At 40.2% G+C, this 21,874-nt stretch overlaps 1 protein-coding gene across 2 annotated transcripts in view; it reads right to left on the reverse strand.

Moving 5' to 3' along the window:
• Nucleotides 1-21,874, reverse strand: part of nav1b (neuron navigator 1b) — an 86,663-nt gene that overhangs the window by 62,204 nt on the left and 2,585 nt on the right. For both annotated transcript variants that reach the window (XM_018733041.2, XM_018733040.2), the window contains exons 2-3: nt 6,805-6,907; nt 988-1,344 (exon numbers count right to left, since the gene is read on the reverse strand). In XM_018733041.2, coding sequence (XP_018588557.2) covers nt 988-1,344; nt 6,805-6,907 — 460 coding nt within the window. The remainder of the gene's footprint in view (nt 1-987; nt 1,345-6,804; nt 6,908-21,874) is intronic.

Below are 21,874 nucleotides of genomic sequence, written 5' to 3' on the forward strand. Positions count from 1 at the left end.
TAAGCCAAGAAACAGTTTTCCAACTGTTTCCTGTTGAAATAAATGTTACAAACCCAGAAAACAGAAAAAAATCCTTATGAGGTGTAAGGTCTCATATTCTGAGACCCTTGAGCCTATAACTATTGGTCTAAAGGAATTAAAAAACCATACAATATTCATTTCAATTATAGAGCTGTGCCTAGCAGTCTTTTTCCAGATTTTCAGATATCATACAATATTTTAACAGCTAATATTTAAGCCTTTGTTGGGATGGACTTTTTATTCAGTGCAAGTACAATATTGTACCTACTTCTTGAGCACTGCAAGGAGTCTTTGAATAATGCATTTACCTGTTAGAGAAATTAAGAAAAACTGGCTCAATTAGTCATGTCTGATATAAACTCATCTAGAAGCCCTTCAAGATCCATCTGGGATCCTACAGATCTTGTCTTTCATCCTGACTTAGTCAATCCATGTCACAGGACATTGGATCAGCCAGTCTCTTTTCAGGAACTGTGCCAAGCAGAACGAGAATGAAACAAGCATCTATTTTTGACAGAGAAAATTACAGAGCTCAGCTACGGTCATGGAAGAGCAAGTGGCTTTCATTGTAGACAATCAACAAACCACCTGATTAATTAAATGTCTTGGAAGACTCTCTTCTGAAGCACTTAGAAGTATAAAGAAACATGCAAAACCTTCTGACACATCAGGACCCAAGTCAAATATTCCAATCCTCCCGAGAAGTTTAGCCAAATGACTGTCAGATTACCACAGTTCTATACATACATGTAGAACACATTGTGGGAGACTATGTGAAATCCTATTTCAGAATGTGTCTAGAAAAGAATATGTTATGGCTTCTGCAGCCATTTGCACTCTGAAATACAAATATACAAACCTCCTGAGAACAAAAGAAGACTTAACATTTCCTGATTGAATGGACTGCTCAGAGGAAGGATGAAAAGAGTGAAGAGAGACCAGAGAAAGAATTTAGAGACATCTTACCCATTGGCCAGGTCATCATCGTCATCCTCATGCAGACTCTTGCTGAGCAGGTCACTGTCACTGAGGTAGCCTGACTTGAGGTCACTGTCATCAACATCTAGGCTCTCCACCAGTTCAATGCGGGAAGTGTGACTTAATCGGCTGGGGCTGCGCATGGGCATAGTATGCGAGGCATACTGTGCAGTTCCAGGTCCACCGTGGTAGCCACCACCTGTGGATGATGGGGCATCACCCGCCTGCAAGCGAGGACTTGACTGGCCATAGCGCCATGAGAGTGGTGATGAGCGGTTGGACATGCTAGAGATGCTGCGGGCGTTTGTTTCGTCACTGTCATAGCCCACGTTGCTCTCCAAGCAGCTGTGGAAAAGCAGAACAGTTTTGAGAAATGCCACTATTTATCAAAGCATTGGAACAAAATTAATCTAACATCTTATACACAATGTTCAGAGAACCAAACACACTCTGAACATTAATTTTTTCTGTTAATATATTACTGTACAATTTTTTGTTAGTCTTGACAATTCCATAGTTGTTAAATGAAATCGAAAACACAAACTAGTATAAATTACTTTCATAATACGAAAAATGGGAGTTCCAGCTTTTGGCCTGTACACCATGTTTTTACAGTCTCTTTTCAAGGACGAACACTCAAGGCTTCTGACAGTCACCTCTAATCAATGAAAGCCGTTAGCAGCAGGAGATGAAAAAATGAACTAATAATCCTCACATTCTAAGAAGGCCCAGAAGGATGGTTTTTGAATCTGCACATGACAAAGGCATCGTCCAAGAGGAAATTATATTCAGTGCCGAAGACATTGACCCAGTTACTGTTATGCACTTCCTACTCTCCAGTCCCAGAAGGACCAAGGCCACTGCAGCTGCAAATGCTTGAGAGTTTGGGTGTACCAAAACTTCCCACTTACATACCTTCCAATTTTACATGGTTGAAAAATTAAACAGCTGCAATTTTACAGAAGCATTTTCAGAGGGTATACTTTACTCTGGTGCACGGTAGTTTCTCTGTGTATGCTGTAACCTTCACGACATCAGATCCTATGGAAAATACTCCACCTGATGTCTCAACTTCTATAGGGCACCTAAGGTCATTGAGTATTTTTACAAGCCAATGACCTGAGAATGAGCCTTGAACATCTGGAGCTGGAGAAACTGCAAAACAAGTTGGGAGCAGTAACTCAGGGAGAGCATTGCCCTTTCTGGCAGTAAATTAGGACCTGTCACGTTCCCCTATGGTTAAATCTTCAGTCGGGTTCAAAACTGGATTACATACGTACATGCGCCAAACCTAAATCTAAAAGGCAACATTTGCCCTTTCAGGAGAAGCAGGCAAGAAATATGGAGTTATATATATTTCTAGGACATGGATGAATTGTGCAGTGCAGAGTTCACACTTACATGATGACTCAGGCTACCCCAGGTTTTCACTCATATAATGATCCCTTTCTATTTATGTTCCAAATCTGCACACTGCAGTCCTTGAACCTGGCGATGTTCTGCAACAATTCAGTTTCAGTAACCCTGCATATGACATCCAACAGTATAAACTATAGTTTGCATATGTAGCTTGTATTACTGTTAGATATTTCTTAATTTTAATCTTTATATTTTTACTTAGTTGATGATGGTGAGGGGGGGCATGGTGGCACAGTGGGTTGGACTGGGTCCTGCTCTCCGGTGGGTCTGGGGTTTGAGTCCCGCTAGCAGGGCCTTGCGACTGACTGGCATCCCATCCTGGGTGTGCCCCCTCCCCCTCCAGCCAGTGCTGCTGGGTTAGGCTCCAGCTCCCCGCAACCTCGTATGGGACAAGCGGTTTCAGAGTGTGTGTGTGTGTGTGTGTGTGTGTGTGTGTGTGTGTGTGTGTGTGTGTGTGTGTGTGTGTGTGTATAATGATGATGAAAGAGGTAGGTGCCACTGATCTGAAGTCCACTCTTGGCAACCACTTGTATGGTTTTCACTGGAGGAGAGGGGATGGAAGTGCTTTGCTGTGCCTAAACGTGTCTTTTGATTGTGGAAGGGAACCAATGCGAACAGGAGGAGAACGTGTGCACAAAACCTGGATCCAAACCCAGATTCGAAACTATAGTTTGGGTTCACTGAGGGACCAGCGTTGCTTGCTATGTCACTGTGTCCTAACACATTATTGCAGGAGCAGTATTCAAACCTGAGTCCTTCGAGCACAAGGCGATAGCCTTAACCACCACACTACCTGCTTCCCCCTTTATTTGAAACAGTGCACTCCCACAACTTTCTAATCATAATATACTCAAAATGCGTGTTCCTCATGCTAACGCTCCCAGCTGGTATGGAGGCGATGCCTGGAAGGTGGCCTTTCCGCCTGAATGTGCCTGCCCGCCATAGTGGCTTCATGTTTGCCTTGGAGGGACCAAACAGGAGCAGGAGAGTAGCTTGGTAGCCTGGAGGAAATATGAATGTTTCATTTCTTCCTTGCTGGCATTAGCAGAATAAAAATAACTCCAAGGGCTGGGCTCAGGGGGTACAAAAGATTCCATGGCTTGCAGTCCTAATGGGTTGAGTGATTCAGGAACAGGCAAAGCCTTTGGCCCATCCTCACATATCTTGGCCTTACTGGAGCAAGAGTGTTCATCTGTTGTCTTCACAATTCAGACAAAGTTCCATATGTTCGATAAGTGCTTCTTGGAAAGATTCATCTTATACTTAATTCGTTCATGCTAGCTTTCCTTCAGTGTACAGGGAGGTTTGTATGACCAGCAGTTAACTTCAGAGGAGTGATGCATAATGTTTATTTGTAGTATTACTCACAAAATCCTTTAACAAACTTTACCTTTGTAATAAAATAACCTCAAACCAAACTGGGCAAGGCTCTCTGGAAAAAATGCACTTTGCCTAAAAAAAATCAAACAAAGACCACATTGTTTCTGAAGAAACAAGCCGTCAATTTGCTCTGTTTGCAGACGAAGCAAAATAAAAGGTAAATGGTTCCATTAACATATACTCAACATGGCATGTAAGCAGTGACTGAGTGAAATGTATGACTAAGTGTCACAGAGTGGGAAATTCAAAACTTAAATCTCACAATACATATCAACATCTTCTTTTATAAATGTTCCTTTGCCTTCAGGTAAAGAAGACACGTTTCAGTGTCTAGACAATTAAAGTAATGTATTAACATTTTGCAAATGAGAGACAGTTAAGCGTAATATAAATGTACTAAGGTGCATATGTTATCTTTTTCTTAAGCTTACTTACTTAAATGTGTGTAAAGTTTATTAAAAGGGGCAATAAACTGACTTTGAGTATTTTACAAGAAAGATTAAAGATTTGTCCAGTATTTCAATCTCATTAGCCATTAATAAATATGGATGGCGGAGGGTTTGTTGCAGTCTGTGCTTTCCTAGAAGGACATGGCAGGGTCCAGAGTTTTCCAGAAGGGCCAGCCCTCAAAGTCTGGGTAGAATGGTGGGGGTTGGGAGGAGGTTGCCTAATTTTGAAGTCGGTCACCTGCCCTTCTGATTCACATTCCAGGGAGCTCTGTGACAGAATGTCATGTCTCTGCTACTAGAATAAATCTCAGTGGATGGCATTAATCAGCCAACATGAAGATGAAAGGGAAACTCCAGCTGCGATGCATGCTGGGAGAGCACTGCTAGGCCAAGCACATAGCAGGAGACAGAGAGAAAGGGAGGAGGGCACTGGGTCATAACACACATTTGCCTCAGCGCTCTTTGTCTATAAACTTAAGTATTTCATTAGTTTTAATTGATAGTAAAAAACATAAATATTATTTTTACCAATCATGCCTTTTTTTTTTTTCATTTACAGGTAGTCCTCAATTTATGAAGCAACTTATAACAACCTGGACTTCATGGTATTGTTTTTGAGTCCGACATTTTGCCAAAAAGTCTGACTACAGCGCTTCACCTGCCTGTTTTTTTTTTGAAAATGGCCAGAAAACAAAAAAACAAAAAAAAAAAAAAAATTGAACGCTCTGGAGTCGCTGAAAAGAAAAGGCAGAAAACAAACATTTCATTTACATGATGCTTTTCTCCAAAGCAACTTGCAATGTTCAGGTAACAATTATTACAGTTACAAGCTTACAATTATTTAACCATGTACATAGCTGGCTAATTTTACTGGAGCAATTCAGGGTAAATACCTTGCTCAAGGGTACTAGACCCAGAGGTGGGGACTGAACCTCTGAATCCAAAGGCACAAACTCTAACTACTATCTTACCAACTGTACCCTATATGCTTGTTGTGGAATGAAAGAGAAAATAATAGTGCAGCATGAAAATGACTATTATTATTATTATTATTATTATTATTATTATTAGTGTTGTTTTAACATTTATTATCTTTAAAAAATTCCCAACCCCGGCTGAGAAGGGAGGAGGGTTGGGTGTGGGGTTAGCTATCGTAAAGACCTTGCCAGCTATATAAATGCTAACAAGGAAACATCATGACATCTCAGCTCTTAGGGAGAACCCATGTTGGTGGCCTATGCCCTGGGAGGGGTGGAAGGCATAAGAAGAAGAGGAAGATGTTTGAAAATTTAATAAAACTCAATATACAATGTAGCTGTCACGCCCCCAGGAACGAGCGGAGCAGCAACACCTGTGACTAATTGACTCACAGGATAAAAGGAGCTCCGGGTCGGCAAGACAATGCGGATTCTTGCAAATGCCCTTGTGGTTTTGCGGTATCAGCGATCTAGTGTTCTGTATCTATGACCTCTTTTCCCGATTCCTGACCTTTGCCTGTTTTCTGACCACCGAGATTGCCTTGCCCTCGTTGTGACGTTCGCACCTTCAAGATCTTTCGCTTGTCTTTGACCTTGATCCTGTCCTGCTCTTTGAACCTGAAGAAATGAATAAAACCAACCCGCACTTGGGTTCACGACCTACCTGCCTGTCCTTCGTCTGTCTGTTTCCATGACAGTAGCATTCACCAATGTTTACTATTTATATATCTTTATGCTTCGTATAATATAAGAGGATTTTCAACTTATGACAAAATCATTTTACAACAAGGTCATCGGAATGGAACCCAGGTGTAAGACGAAGACCTCCTGTATATAATTGCAAGCAACAGATGGAAAAAAAAGAGCTGCCAAGACAAACAAGTATCAAAAGTATAAGGCATCCTGGAATGTTCAAAGATGTTAGTACTTCCTGTATCCTGTGTAACTACATATGTGAGTGTGTGTGTGCGCGCTTGCGTGCTCATATTTCTAGAGTAATATGTGCTTTGTGACCTAATTAATAACTAATGGCAGTGCTGAATTTTCTCTTTCACTCTTCTGCTGTGACAGGTCCCATAGCCACCCAGCCAAGCTGCTGAAGTTCAAACTTTAAGTCATCCCCACAGTTGAGGGTCACCCAGTATCAATCACACAGATGATGCTTGACAAGAGGCTCCACCAACCTGTAGGCCACCATATGTGGTATAAAGGTATAAAGAAACAAGAGCTTTCTGGAAATTACATGGCCATCTGAATGTTCTTTTCCTTTGCAGTACATGAATGACAAAATGCAAACAAACTGGATGTTTGTTGCGCAAGAAATGAAGTTCAGCTGGTTGAGAACACACAATAGCAAACAAACTTTCAGAACTCTACTTGAAGGATTGCTTTCATGAATGATTTCAACAGCAAAATCCCTTCAGGCCTCAATGAAAAAGGGAAGAAAAAAAGAATGAATGAACATTTAAGAATTGTGCTTTGCCCCTTTCAGCTGGTTTTAAAAAACTGGATTAATGACCCTGAGTTAAACTAGTATACAGACTGGATCATGTTTCCTATATGAGTAAAGCTTCACTCACCTGTGGCTGAGCTGCGACCCTCGCAGGCTCGACATGGTATCTTCCAGGTTCTGCCTGAGGTCAAGAACATTCTGCACAGTACGCTTTCTCTGGGATTCTGGATCTGTGGAATGGACCGTTCAGTGTTTAGGATAAGTATACTTGTCATCCTTACAAAGAATATCAAATAGTGAATTTACTACCTGCTTTGCCTATTTTGTGGTATCAAAAATAATGGCATTTTATTACATTCGGCTATTCATTTTAACCACAGCGTAATGTTCAAGCCATTCAAAACTATACATGTTTTCACAGGCATTTCTGCTGTGTACACATCTTCAGGCACTTGATGCAAGTTCTTTGTCCATCCATCATCAACTACTGCTTGTCATGAGCGGGGCTGTGGTGAGCCAGAGCCTAACCCAGGGCGCAAGGCCAATTGGGCAAGGGCTGGGACGCCAGTCCGTCACAAGGGACCCCAAGGAGGGCTCAAAAACCAAGACCCGCCCCACAACTGGCACTGACTGAACCAACCGCACCACCACGCCCCCACACAAGCTCTCTGCGTCTCTCACAAATGCAAAAATAGAACATACATTTTAATGCTATGATTCTATGTAATATCAGCTCAAAATGAAAAAGGAAATTGTAGGATAGTAGCCAAAGGGGTTACAACTGATAAAAAAGAAACACTTGAATAGATAATGCTACTATGACTTGTCTTTGCAATAAATACATTATGCTGATTCACTGCCAAAAAAGTAGAAGGTCTTTGGTTGTCGTCGCTGTTAAAATAGAATACACTGTCCTACAGCACGTTGCCGAGGTGAAAGGTCTCTCTTTTGAAAAATGGCAACATTTCAGTGGTAAACTGTTCCACTGAAATGTTTATCCCTAGATAAAACATCAATACTGCATTCTAAATAGTGGAAAACCAGCTTTGAACCTCAGACAAATTTACCATCAAATACCAAAGGCCGGTAAGTTTAACTGCAATTCGCAGTATAATTTTTAATATATGTTAATGTAAATGTAAAATTGTGTGTCTTTTTACTTATACTCTAATTTGTTCTATACACAGAAAAATAGAGTTCCATAATTACAACAGTCATAATGTGAATACTTTATGTTGTAATATTTCACACTGCAATAAGCCATGACACCTTCATGAATATGCAGAGCTGACTAATATTAGAAAGTGAGGGTAAATCTGAACACATGTTAAGTGCACTACATCTGGAAACCATCTGAAATGAGCGGTACTGTATCTTTCGAGTGATACACTGTTGGTAGCATGAGACCATGATGTGCACACAGGAGGCAGTCAGAAGACAATAACACTTCATTTATCCCTCCAAAGCACCTATCATGGTATCACCGGTTCCCCAGTTCTTTCTCTAAACCATCCTGGAGTTTGAACATCCAACAACATCCAACAAGTGTTGTAGGATCACTCAGTGAATTCTAGGCTTAAGACCCCAGCTTTGTTGAACTTTATTTTAAACTGAATGCTATTGGCCTTGTGGCAATAAATAAATAAATAAAACAGAAATATTGAATTAATCCTCAAGTTACAAAAATCAAAACTTCAAAAAACATCTGATTTTAGGGTTCATGCTGAGGTCGGTTAATTCTCATTTTGTAGACTGTAGACAGCAGACTGCTCTGCATGGCAAACATGGAACCATCACTAACATTTGAGACCAGTAATTATGCAACTTGACTTCAGAGAAGAAACTATAACAAAAGGCTACAAGTTTATATTCTGGAAGAGGCCCTGCTTTTGTAATCAAAATATTTTGGTGTATAAATATGAAAAAAAAAAAGATTTTAACAGATGGGTTTTAAGAAGATCATTGACTGAAGTCAGTAGAGTGTGTAAACAGAAGCAAAAAAGCATAACTTTGTAGAAACTTATATAAGACTTGTAGGTTCAATGGGAAAAGTCACGCACTTTTATGCTGAAATAATTCTGGTAATTCTGGTAGTGTCCCCTCCCCCTCTAGCCTTGTGCCCCCTGTTGCCGGTTAGGCTCCGGCTCATCGCGACCCCACTCTGGACAAGTGGTTTCAGACTCTCTGTGTGTGTGTGTGTGTGTGTGTGTGAATTTTCGTAATTGGACAAAAGAGAAGTGAAAGAGAGGAAAGCGCCCAACATTTTGGAGTTGATTCTTTTTCCCCCTAAAGAAACTTAAAACTCTACTACTCATAGAGCTGCTGAAATATACCGGTCAATGATATTATAACAAGGCTGTGTCTAGAAATGAGGACTAGAGAAGTTCAGAATGAATTCCTTCCATCATGCGATCAAAACCATTTTGGAAACAAGCTTGAGAAGCACTACACTTTGGGAGGGGGTGCAGTGACGCAGTGGGTTGGACCGAATCCTGCTCTCTGGTGGGTCTGGGGTTCGAGTCCCGCTTGGGGTGCCTTGTGACAGACTGGCGTCCTGTCCTAGGTGTGTCCCCTCCCCCACCAGCCTTATACCCTGTGTTACTGGGTTAGGCTCCGGCTCCCTGCAACCCCGTATGGGACAAGCAATTCAGAAAATGTGTGTGTGTGTGTGTGTGTGTGTGTACACTTTGGGACATAAAACAACTCAAAGGTACCATTAACAGAGGTGGAAATAATCAGACAATGCTCATCATTTACATTTAGCTGAGTCCACCAAAAAATGAACTCCTCCGACAAAGACATAAACTCTTACTGATAACACACTCAGGCTCCAGTTGCCTCCTAACTTATGACTAGTGGGATGCATAGAATTACTAAGTAATGCAAATTCAAGTGTCACTGACTATGATATATGAAATTGATCTAACTGCCGCATGACCTTTGCAGGTGGCCTTGGACCTTTTCAGCTATTCCCATTATAAAGCACCAGCTGGCTATGGATCAGACTCGGTTGGGGGTCATGCTTCATGACTGGAAGACAGGGGAGGGAAAGGAGGACAGAGAATGGTGAATAAAAAGGGGGTGGTACTTCTTTAGTTACTGGTAGTAAGGCCCATCTGGTTGCCGAGAGTCAGGGGACAGATGCAGTGTGTGCGCGTGCATGCTTGCATGTGTGTGTGTGTGTGTGTGTGTGGGTGTGGGTGTGGGTGTGTGGGTGGTTGGGGTGTTTGCCCCTTGTGTGAGCTGTGCACTAACCACAATGCACTCTTTTCCTCCTGTAGAGCTCCAGGGGAGTTTATGAAAGACAGCCTACAGCCCTCAGCCTATCACTGCATGAAGCTGAACAGGCACAAGGACTTTCTGAAAGTGCTGCAGCCTCTAGGTGATCATGTCCTTGGCTTTTCTAACACATGACAAATAAGAGCACATTATTCTGCATGGATAGCACTTTTAGTGCTCTGGGTTTTCATTTCTATCGGCTCTATATGCAATGGCAGGATCAAATTGTCTTTGCTCCTACCTTTAGTGTAAAAAGCTTGTCATGTGACAGCACTATAGAACATTACAGACAGGTCTTTGTCTTTCTATACATAGCCCACAAAATTTCATGAATAATCTCACTTTTCTCCATTATCAACCTTATATAACAAACAAAATTACAAATTGTGACATTGCTATGCAAACACAGACTCCCTGTAGACTTCACAAAGGATTTGCTGGGCAGGCAGTGATAGGCAATGTCAGACATCCCTTGACTTTTATACCCTAAAAACACTGGAAAAGTGGCAGTATTCACTGTGGACCTCTAAGATAATTCCTGTTGTTGCTAAGCGATACAATGGTGTTGGTGTTTTTAAAGCGTAAAATGTGGGGAGGGTGGGGTGGGGGGGTTGCTGTCTGACACAATGTCTAACTGCCTGCTGCTTAAATGCTCTTGGGTCCTGATGTAATTCAAATAGGGCATTAGGCATGCGTATTTCCCGTGTCAGTCATTGTCAACTTTTCCCCATTGAGAGTGTTGGATTACCAGAGACTGGTTAAATAAATGGGGGCTGGATGAGACACAAGCTTCGTGCTGGCCCATTCAGCAGCAGTCTCCCCTGCATAAAAGTTAGAAGCCCAATGGAGAAGTTGTTTAAACTCTGTGGAGTTGCCCATTTCCAAGATGACACTTTCACTGTACTGCAAATACATTTATTGCATTGTGTTTTTAAACAAACAGACAGAGAATAGGACACTGATAGCAAATGCCGCTTCAAAGAGCTTAGGAGATAAAGGTTTATATCTCTGTTGTGGTATGATGGATGTCGGCACCTCTGCATTTAATACTGGAAATTGTGAACAGAGTGTAAATTTATAAAAGGAATTATGCAGACCATTATACCTTTTTACAGTACACGCACACACTGCTTGAAACCACTTGTCTCGAGTGGGGTTGCATCGAAGCAGAGCCTAACCTGGCAAGGCTAGAGGGGGAGGGGACACACCCAGGACGGGATGCCAGTCCATCACAAGGTACCCCAAGAAGGACTCGAACCCCAGACCCACCAGAGAGCAAACCCCGCCCAAACCCGCTGCAGCACGGCACCCCAGCTCCTTGCACTATTTTTTTCCAAATACAAAAATGGGCACAAGACAAATTTTACAGAAAGAGTCAAGCAACAGTCACGTTCTGTAGATTTTATTTTAATGAGCAGTCCCATGATATGTTTTGGTTCTTATAGTGTTGACTCGATGAAAACAGATTCATGAAATCCAGACCAAAACTATTTAACACAAACTTTAGGACATAAGGATCATCATGTCAAAACTCAACATGTGGATGAACACACAGTCTTGATATTTCAAATATTTTCTTTAGTCAAAACAGATTTGATTAAGTAGATTTTTACTTAGTGAAAATTGTAAGACAGAAAATATTTTATTTTTTAATTTTTTTTCTGGCAAAAGTTACATGTAGAAGACAATGTTGCCCTTCAGCAATATTAAGTTTATCAATTTTAGTCCCTTTTTTCAAATGTTTTGTTTCAGTCTGGATTGCTATACCAGCTGGAAAAGGGCATCAGCAGTTAACCACCTCTCTCAGTCATGGTACAAGACATAGACCTCAGTGGTGGTCTATCCAAGACCACCTAATAAAGACTGCTACACTGTGACAAAGACCTAAATAACTTGGAAGGCAATAGACAACTGAGGATCAGCTATAGTGGTAATTCCCGGTTTAAGGGAACCACATGATTGTTTAATAAGCAGTCCCATCTTTTGGGCACATACAGCAAATTTATGGCAGATTGAAGGCTCCCATATGCTTGTAGACCGCCAAGCTGTCTCTATGTCTCCATGTTTTTTGTCTCATGGTGAAGAGGAACAGCTTAATGTTTTACTGCTCTAGTAGTGAGCTACATTTCTTCTGACAGCAAGTTAGAAAGATATATGTAGGGAAGTATTTGCTATAGAGTTTCACAAGAGCCTCTGACAGAGTGTCCAGAAAATAAAGACAAAACACTAATATCGTGTCACTGAAAACAGAAATATGCATTTTATTTTCAGAGTTACACCGTTTGTGGGAAAGATAATCCTGGTAACAGGTTATTGAGAAAAGGTGGACATACATTTAGATGACCTTCTAGTAGCAATCTAGTGATATTTGAAAGAATACTAACGGCTGTGAAATGGTTTATACCGGGGTTAGGCAGCCATGTTCCTGGGATTCCAATCCCATTCAAACTTAGTTACCCTAAGTAGTCAAACCCTGAATATCTGGAATACACAGTTACCAATTGGTTTCGATAATCAATCCTGTTAAGTAACTATTCAGCAATTTGTTGCCCTACAAAGATTCCTACTATATTTCTACTTATATTCTGAAAAATTTTGAAAGGTATCAAAACTACACTAGTCTCCAGAACCAGGTTTTCTTACAAAGTTGGAAGCTCAGCACAAAATAGTGCTTGGAGAAACAAAGCATGGTTAGAAACCTTCAATAATGAAAAATAGTTTTTTTTTTTTTTAAATATGAATGAAGCAAATGCTATTATTTTCTCAGAAGAAAATAAACCAGCTATTACTAACCATGAATTAACCAAATAATTAAACTTTTTCTTTCATTGGCAACTGTATGTATTTTATAACACATACAGCTGCAATTGCTGAACTAGAACACTCAGTGGGAAGTTGACCTGCATCCGGTGTTCTTCTGATCATTTTGAATGAGCCACACAGTACAACACAAGTGGTGTGCTAGCTCTGTGGGAGCCTTCAGATGCTATCACCATCAAGAGAGATGCCAGAAGGAACAAAAAAGGCCAGTAGCAGTTTATGCTCACTCTTCATGACACCGCCATGGGGACACTGATCTGAATATTCCAGGAGCTGAAGGAAAAAGTTTAACCAGGCTGAGCACCTCACCAATGAAGCCACCAGACACAATGCCTACGAGCATGAACAATGGATTCACAGAATTAACAGGCTCCGTCTCCTAACTGGGAGAACCACAGGAGCCAGGCAAGAAATGGCCGTTGTGAATTTGAACATATATAGTATGTACTGTCTTGTTCTTCATGAAGCCAAGCACTGGGGAATACCAAAGACAAAATGCATACAGGTGTTCCTTGACTTATGATGGTTCGACTTATGATTTTTTGACTTTATGATGGTGAGGTGGCGATAGACATTCAGTAGAAACTGTACTTCAAATTTTGATTTTTTCCCGGGAAAGAGATATGCGGTGCGATACTCGCTTGCAATGCTGGGCAGCGGCAGTGATCCCCATCTCCCAGTCTGCCATGCGGTCGATATACAGATACCCCCTGTATCTACGTTGTGTTTTGTGCATCCATAACATCACAGAAATGCCCATCTGTGATTCCTGCTACTGGTGAGAAGAAAAAGAGGAGGGGAAGTACTCTTGAGGAGAAACTCAAGATAATTGCCAAGGAAGAATGAAGCAAGCCCATAATGGCCATTGCATGTATGCATTGCTATGCAGGCTATGATGTTTGGTAGATTAGGTGTATTAAAGGCATTTTTGACTTACGATGGGTTTCGCGGAACATAACCCCATCATAAATTGGGGAGCACCCGTACTCTGAAATATGGCTGCCATTGGATCCCTCATGGCTTCTGTGTATTTCCTAGACAATACAAGATTCCCTAGATGTCTAGCGCCTGTGTAAGTTTCTCTTCTCTCTTAACACAACTTGATTGCTTGGAAGTGGGAGTGAAATAATGGGTTGGTTAAAATCTACAGCATAAAATATATCCTTCAAATCAGCTGTAATTAATTAGATACTAAATATGATGGATTGCAGTCATAGGAATTCAGAACTGGTATGTTATTTTCTAAGATTACTTTTATGTTTATATCAGTTCCTTGCATTTTCCAAAAAATGAGGTAGAAACATGGCTTTCTTTGGCCCACATCTGGCTAGGAAACCAGGACCCCTGCAGAAGTCTCCTTTGCCTTGAGGTATTGTTATGTGTGAGGTCAGAGGAAATTAAAAAGAAAACAAAAGCATTCCATCTGAATAGGAAAATAGATACTTTAGCTGATATTTTTAAGATGAAATAAAATGTCATAAGCAGTTATTGTATGTCTCTGTGCTCATCTTGAAATGTTCTCACTGCCAAGCATTTTATCTAAAACACTCCAGAAGAAGACCAAAAAGATGGATAAACAGGAGAAGCTGGTAAGCTGCATGACACAAGTCCCCACCTTGACAGCTGAAACCAGGGGACATCCTCATGAATACACTCACGTGCACCACTAAAGAACCCTATCTGGCTGACATTCAAGTGAAATCCCTGTTGGTAGAATTGCGCCTTTCCAACTTACAGCATGGAAAAATGGACTTGAAACTTTGTCCCCTCTGGCAAAAAACCAATTTTACTGATGATGTGAAGCGTGACATGAGTCCTCTCAGTGCCCTGGAAGGAGCATATTCTCCAAAGGGGAAGTAGAGAACGTGGCCAGTCTTGACACACATCTGGTTTGGAAAGTAAAGACTTCATGGACAACCCCAGTACCCTGAGGAGCTATAATACATTTTCTTCTAGTTACAACTACTCACATTTCACTGCATCTGACTGAAGCCTGTGGTTAAGCTCGCACTTAAAGCTACTGCTCTCGTACTGGTGAGCACGTTACCTGGAATGTCGAACCTGAACACACCCCAGTCAGCCAGAGAGAGTGAAAAAGCTGAACTCTATTCAAGAACTTTTATTCTAGCCAACATACAGCTCCCAGCTACAGAGAATGACAGAGGAACAACACACCACCCTTGGAGGTATGATGAGCTCAGGCATGACTACATCTCCAACTGTGAAACCCTGGTGAACCAGCTGTTGGTCATTATATCTGAGGACTTGCAAGTGCAAAAGTAAGTGATCAGGAAAGGTCCAAAAGAAAATGCTGGTTTTCAGGACAAATGTGTCTGACTGTAAGACAATGCATGTGAATAACATAGGTGGCTTCCATGTTATTCGCCACCAGTTCAGCTTTAAGTGGCTGAAGCCATGAGTATTTGAATGGCTGTTTCAGAACTCCTCTAAACCTGTCATGTTGTGAAGTTAGTGGCTCAAATACACACACACTGTCTGAAATCACCCATCCCAAAGCAAGGTTGCAGTGAACTGGAGCCTAACCTGGCAACACAGGGCATAAGGCTGGAGGGGGAAGGGACACACCTGGGATGGGACGCCAGTCTGTCACAAGGCACCCGAAGCAGGACTCGAATCCCAAACCCACCAGAGAGCAGGACCTGGCCAAGCCCACTGCACCACCGTGCCCCCTGGCTCAAATACAGCACAGCTGTTAACAGTACAATTAATTTAAAATTACTGTATGCTCACTGAAGTCAGTTATGACATTGGTGGGTCCACATGTCTTCATTATAAGACCAAATTGAAATCCCAGAAGGAAACCTGTTCAACCTTTTCATTTTTAAGTAAGTTATGTTTCAAGATACTCAAGGCACCTTCTAAAGAATGATTTAATAAAGAAATCTTAGAGTTACTTCAATGGACTGGCATCCTGTTCAGGGTGTAGCCCTCTTCTGTCTTGTACTGAATGTTTCTGGGATAGGCTCTGGTTCACCAAAACCATACTCAGGAGAAGTGGTTACTGAAATGGGATGGGTGGATCTTGGATTTATTACTTCAAAAAGCTTTATTCTAAATTAGGGCCAGTTTTCTGGATATGATTTTGTGGACAAGACCGCCTGTGATTAAGTACCAGGGAGCTGCTCTAATGATCATAAAAGACATCTAATTCCTTGACATTGTTTTTTTTTTTGTCTTGCAGTTTCCATCAGGTCTTTGATGTAGTTATTGGCTGTCCCATGCAAGGAGTTCCTGGTTCTTCTCCAATACAAAACTGCCATCTCACATCCAGTAAAGCAGTTCTGTCACAGATGAAGTCTCTAGAGGTGAACCAGCTCACACAGATATCACTGAACCATGACATGAGACTTTAAAGACATCCCTGTACCTGAAGGAATGCTGGAGGAATGTGATGGCTACATAGCCTGAAGTTAAATAGTCAGCTTTCGGAAGAAAAAAAAAAAATCATCTTCCTGCACTCCAGACTTTGACTGAATATTCATAACATCTGACACCGTCATTGTAAAGGCCAATACAATTAGGCTCCACAGACAATGTAAAACAGAACCTGTTATTTTTGGCATTTCGCAGTGGGAGCAGCCTTGTGCAACTTTTGAAAATATGGGACTTATAAGTACATTTTGTGAAAGCATTCTTTCTTTCTGTAGGTCTATAAGGACAATTTCAAGCTTTTTTCTTTCGTTTCACAAAAGACGGAATGAAATCTAACAAAGTTATGCTCAACAACTTGCTCTGTGATGTCCTGCAAATAGAAAAATTAGTATGGATTGATAGAAGTCATTAATTTTTAAAGGAGGGATCATAGACTCCTGAGAATCATGGACTTTATTGGCAGTAGGAAGTTTAGTAAGCATTTTAGTTTTCCCACTCCTCAAGTTAAAAGCCGCATATATAAAAATCTTCATTTCTGATGAAGTTCTACTATTTTTTAGTCTGTATACAGACAATAAAATATCCTTCAGTTAATTCTAAAAAAAAAAAAATCTAGAGGCTAGAGGCTGGTCAAGGAGGTCACCAATATCATTCTAAAATATATGCTATACAGTACTGCAAAAAACATTCCAGCCTGTCTGCGGTTATGTAGTGTAGCATACTGGTTAGTGCTACTTTAGAGTGAAAGGTTACAGATTCAATCCCCCCTCTTCCTGTAGCACCCTTAAGCAAGGTACTTGCCTTATATTGCTCCAGTAAAATTACCCAGCTGTATAAATGGGTAAAACAATTGTAACCGTGACATTGTAAGTTGCTTTGGAGGAAAACGTTAGATAAATGTATGTTCACCACCTGCTAAAAAATTTAAATGAATCTGAATGGAAAAGACTTCACACTTTTATAAGGAAGAAATTAAAATTCAGGGCAGAGAATGAGAAAAAAGTTAGAAAAAAGAAACATCATGTGGAAATTCTTAAACTGCAGAAGAAACTAAAACCACATGGTTTCAGAGTCAATAACTATGTGAAAGAGGGAAACCGTATGTACTTGTACCTTAACTTACGAACACAACCGTGATCAGAAGTCTGTTCATTCTTCATAAGTCCACCTACTATGTCGCAATCAACAAAACGTAATTTGCACATGGCAAGTAAAATAGCCACAACGCATTCATAGGTTGGACTTGCATTGGACTGCTCTGCAAATCTACCTGAGGGTAGGAGACAAAACAATCATGAGTTTACCCCCATCAGCATGCTCTCCAGGCACCATATCCAAGGCTGACAAGACTGAGGTCATGTTCATCCTAAACCCAACTGCCACAGCCATGCTGGTATAAACAAACTCGTCCTAAACACATCAGATCTGTCACTGTATCAGAGGCCTCAAAGCCAGATGTTCAAGTTTACATACAGCATGCAACCCAAACCCACTCGCACTAACAGAGATGTGGCTTTGCTCCATCAAAAACCCAACTACAGCAGCTGGGCTTCAGTACAGAACCCAGTCGTTTTAGTCAAGCTGCATCACTAAGTTTAAAAGCGCAGATGTTCCAGTATTCATATTCACTGGCCTGAAACTGAACTTCTTGTGTGTTGTGCGTAACCAAAACCTTCCTCAGACCATCAGGCATCCTACCACCCAGGTTCATTATTAGTTATTCATTTAGCTGGCACTTTTCTTTAGTGCAAGGCAATACCCACTGCACCGCCTGCTGCCCCAGGTTTCAATGGTGCTTCCATTGACATCTTTGCAATGAAATCCAGACCCCCCGCATCCAGACACAGTTGTACACAGCAAGGTCAGGCATACTTCTAACAACACTGCTCTTTTTCAGAAACCAAATCTTAAGTGACACTATGAAGGCCAAATGGACTTTTTCACATCTGAGTTACTCTTCCGCAATTATGCCAGTTCTATATGAAGCTACTCATGTAATGTGTGCTGGTAAAAATGGTGGTATTGGAATAAATGACTGCGTTATTGTGTATCTGCATTGTGTCTCTGTCGATTGGAAGAATGAACTCTATGCTCTATGATGCTTTGGAGAAAAGCATTAGCAAAATGAATAAAATATAAAAATAAATGCTCCTTTCCTTAGCGCTTGCTAGATTCTTCTGATCAGATCACTTCATGGAAACAACTGGAAACAACTTAAGATAGCCACTTTCAGATGTTCTGTCACATTGATCTGAAATCTCCCCAGATGGACATCTGTTTTATGGTGTTAAGAGTTTTTTTTTTCATTAGCTGGTCCTCAAAAGCTGAAAGTTCTTGTAGGGCCAAACTGGCCTAAAAAAACCTATGGATCAGATTAAGCAGATTAAATATGTTGGCAGCCTGGATTTAGTGATTTATGACTCTCTCAATGTAAAAAAAGGATTTTGTGAATAAAGCTTAACACCTGCCAGGGGTTTGGGAGTGGCCCAGTTCTGTTATTAAGAATTTCAAAGAATTGTGGCTGGGAATGCATGGCTGTTACACAAATGAGGTGAACTTTGAAAGTCTGTCCAAGTGAGCAGGAACATAAAATATGAGAATATCTGTAGGGAATAAACCGGATGTACGTGCCAGTGCTGGCACACACACACGCATATATGCATCCTAGATCTCCATGGTTTTCTCCCATTCTAAATCTAAGGTCCATGGCTCTTTACTGAACTCAATGGATGAACTTCATTCTGGGAAGATATAGGTCAGAGACTTCCCAGTCAGAGAGCGGAACTAAGATGATGCCTCCTTTTCCCTCTACTGTCTTTCTGCAGTGCCATTATTTGGTATTACAGTCACAGCATGACATTAATGCTCGTCTCCTGTTATAGTGCTCGTTTTCATCTGTTCTCCTCAATGCCAGAGCACAATGATGTAATTTTCAAAAAAGGGCAAAAATTCCTGTGTGCACCTTTATGAGACAGAAAATAAATGTAGGCTGATATATTTAATTCAGCAGTAAAATATGCAGATTTAAAAAGTATAGAGGAACTAATGGATCGTTTCTACAAATGGCAAAGCTGATGTTTATACATTCTGGTATCGCCCAATTCTGTGTGCATTGATGGAGCTAATCTTGTCCTTTCAAGTGACTGTGCAAGCGACCCCACTTGTCTAAGTAACCATGACTGCTGAGAACCATCAAAGGTGCATAGCTGGCTGATTTAAACAAGGTAATGGTGTTTATTGTTTTATTATTCATAGAAGTAGGCAACGACTGATTAATCAATAAAAGCAGCAGTTGAAATATTTCTGTAGGAGTTTACTAGACTAATTTATTTACAAAAGGGACAAATTAAATAAAAAAGAAATTAAAGGAAGCATAATCTATAATTGAAGAGATGCTCTGCCTATACTGTTGGACTTTTTGTAATTACATGTTCTCTGGCTCATGTATGAACAGGCAAATGCTGACTGACAAAGAATTAAAAAACATATTTCTGACCTTTCACCGGGTTTCTCCAGCCTTTGGTAAAAATACCCAGGAATCTTATCATTTTGTTTTGCTTGTGATAGAAAAAAGTATTTAAGTTGTGCCTTGTGATGACCACTTAAGAAAATCTGGAACAGCTGTGGGAACAAACTGGATTTGCTGGAGCTGGACAATACAATGGAGGCTGTATGCATAAGCACAACAGATGTTTGAAAGGTTCATTTGCTCAGTGTTAGGAGGGGAAACTTGACCAGGTTGCTTCTTCAGTGCTCTGTGCTTGGGCAACACAAGATCTCAGAGGGGATCCAGGACAGCAGTCTATTATTACATGAAATGAACCACTCCCGATGAAGACTCATTCACATTGTGAGTAAACCAGCAGATTTGTTTAGCAGGCAAATCTGCAGCGCACCCTTACCCAACCAATTGATTTATTTTTGGAGACAACACTTCCCGCCAGATCTCCTTACTAAATCATGCAGTCATGAAGTAAATGCTTATTACTCATTTTTATGGTCTGTTCAAAGGAATCTACTTGTATTTCCATTTATATTATTTTTTGTGTAGTTTGTACTGACTAGACATGTGGTCCCAACCAACCAATCCAAGTCCTAACCCAACTACTGATTCACAATCAATAAAAGCTTGAATGCAGATACCCCTCAATCACTATTAGACTTCATTCATTCATTAATTCATTCAAAACAGAAGTTTGCATTATAGTACATTAAAATATCACTCCATTAAAGCACATTTCTGTCATCAATCCTTTCCAAATCACCAATGTACCACAATACAAGTGATTTGAATTGATTGTATATAGAATATATAACATTTTATGCAGTCAAAAAGTAAAGCTTAGAACACAAGACTAGTAATTTCCTTTGTCAAATAAAATGATTTAATTCTTTCTGTTTTCTAATGTTTAACGTACAGTATATTTTCATAAGTGAAATTTGTAACAACAAAAATGTATAACAGATTGTTGTAATAGAATCAGTTTTAAGAAATTGTTTTGTGTTTAATAATTCAGTATTTACAGTATAATTAGAGAATAATGGATAAACCTTTATGCAGCTACTGATGTGATGCATACCGGTTCATATGGTGGAATGTGACATTTAACTGTACTTTAGAACTTGCATCCAAGTCTTGTCTTCTGTTGATGTAATGCACTCATTGAATTTTCTTTGAGATGTATGCCACTTTGGAGAAAAGCATCTGCTAAATGAATAAATGTAAATCTAAATGTCAATGTAAAAGTATAATCAGTTTAAAATGAGAATAAGTTCTTGACTTTGCAAGGATCATTAAAGACTATGCTATGTTCTGGAAATAAAATAAGGTTCACCAGCTATCCGTTCTATTTTTAACAATGTCCCTTTGGAGGTCAGTGAAGATGTATGATGGACCCTTTCCTCATACAACCTTTGGGAAAGTGTGCAAAATTAAATTAAGGAAAATTAAATTACTATTTAAAGCGTAGACCAAGAGACATTAGTTTCCCAGTAATTACATTAAACATTAATTGAACATTGCATCACAGACAGCAAAACAAAACAACATGGATCTGCTGACAGCTGCTTATTGGCAGTTTCTTAAAGCTTGCCAGAAGGAAAAGGTTCTCTTCACCAAATGGAAACTAAAACAGTGAACATAAAAAAAAACATGTATGCATTTTATGCTTTTTACATTGCAAGCAGGAGGCCTGATGTTTTCCACCAGCCACAGCAAATCTTTTTAGAGAAAATCACAAAGACTGCTTGCAGCTAAGAACAGAGCGATATACACAATCAGAGAATCATTTGATCTGAGACAAATACCCTCTGTTTAGAACGCACTTGAAATTTTAAAGATTCATCTGAAATTCTGTACTTCGTGAGGTCAGACGTATTCTGTTAAAAGGGGCTTTTATGAGTGTTTTCATTGAACCTGGATAGAAAAACTTGTTGAACAAAAGAAAGACCAAAAAGAATCAGTAAAAAATACTGGAGACACAAGAAAATTGTTACAGCAGAGGCCTTCTTGGCCATAAAGTCTATTAACTCTTATTTTAATTAATTTTCAAAACTCTCCTACTGCTTGCGGCAGAGGGTTAAATTAATACATTGAAATGATACTTCAGTTGATACTTAAAGTTATGAAACTGCTTTCCATTTGATCTAGTTCTTTTTTCAGGCTTCATATTTCTAAAATCTGATGGAACCTGTTTGAAATTGCA

Source organism: Scleropages formosus, chromosome 2 (assembly GCF_900964775.1).
Source record: "Scleropages formosus chromosome 2, fSclFor1.1, whole genome shotgun sequence".
Lineage (NCBI taxonomy): Eukaryota > Metazoa > Chordata > Actinopteri > Osteoglossiformes > Osteoglossidae > Scleropages > Scleropages formosus.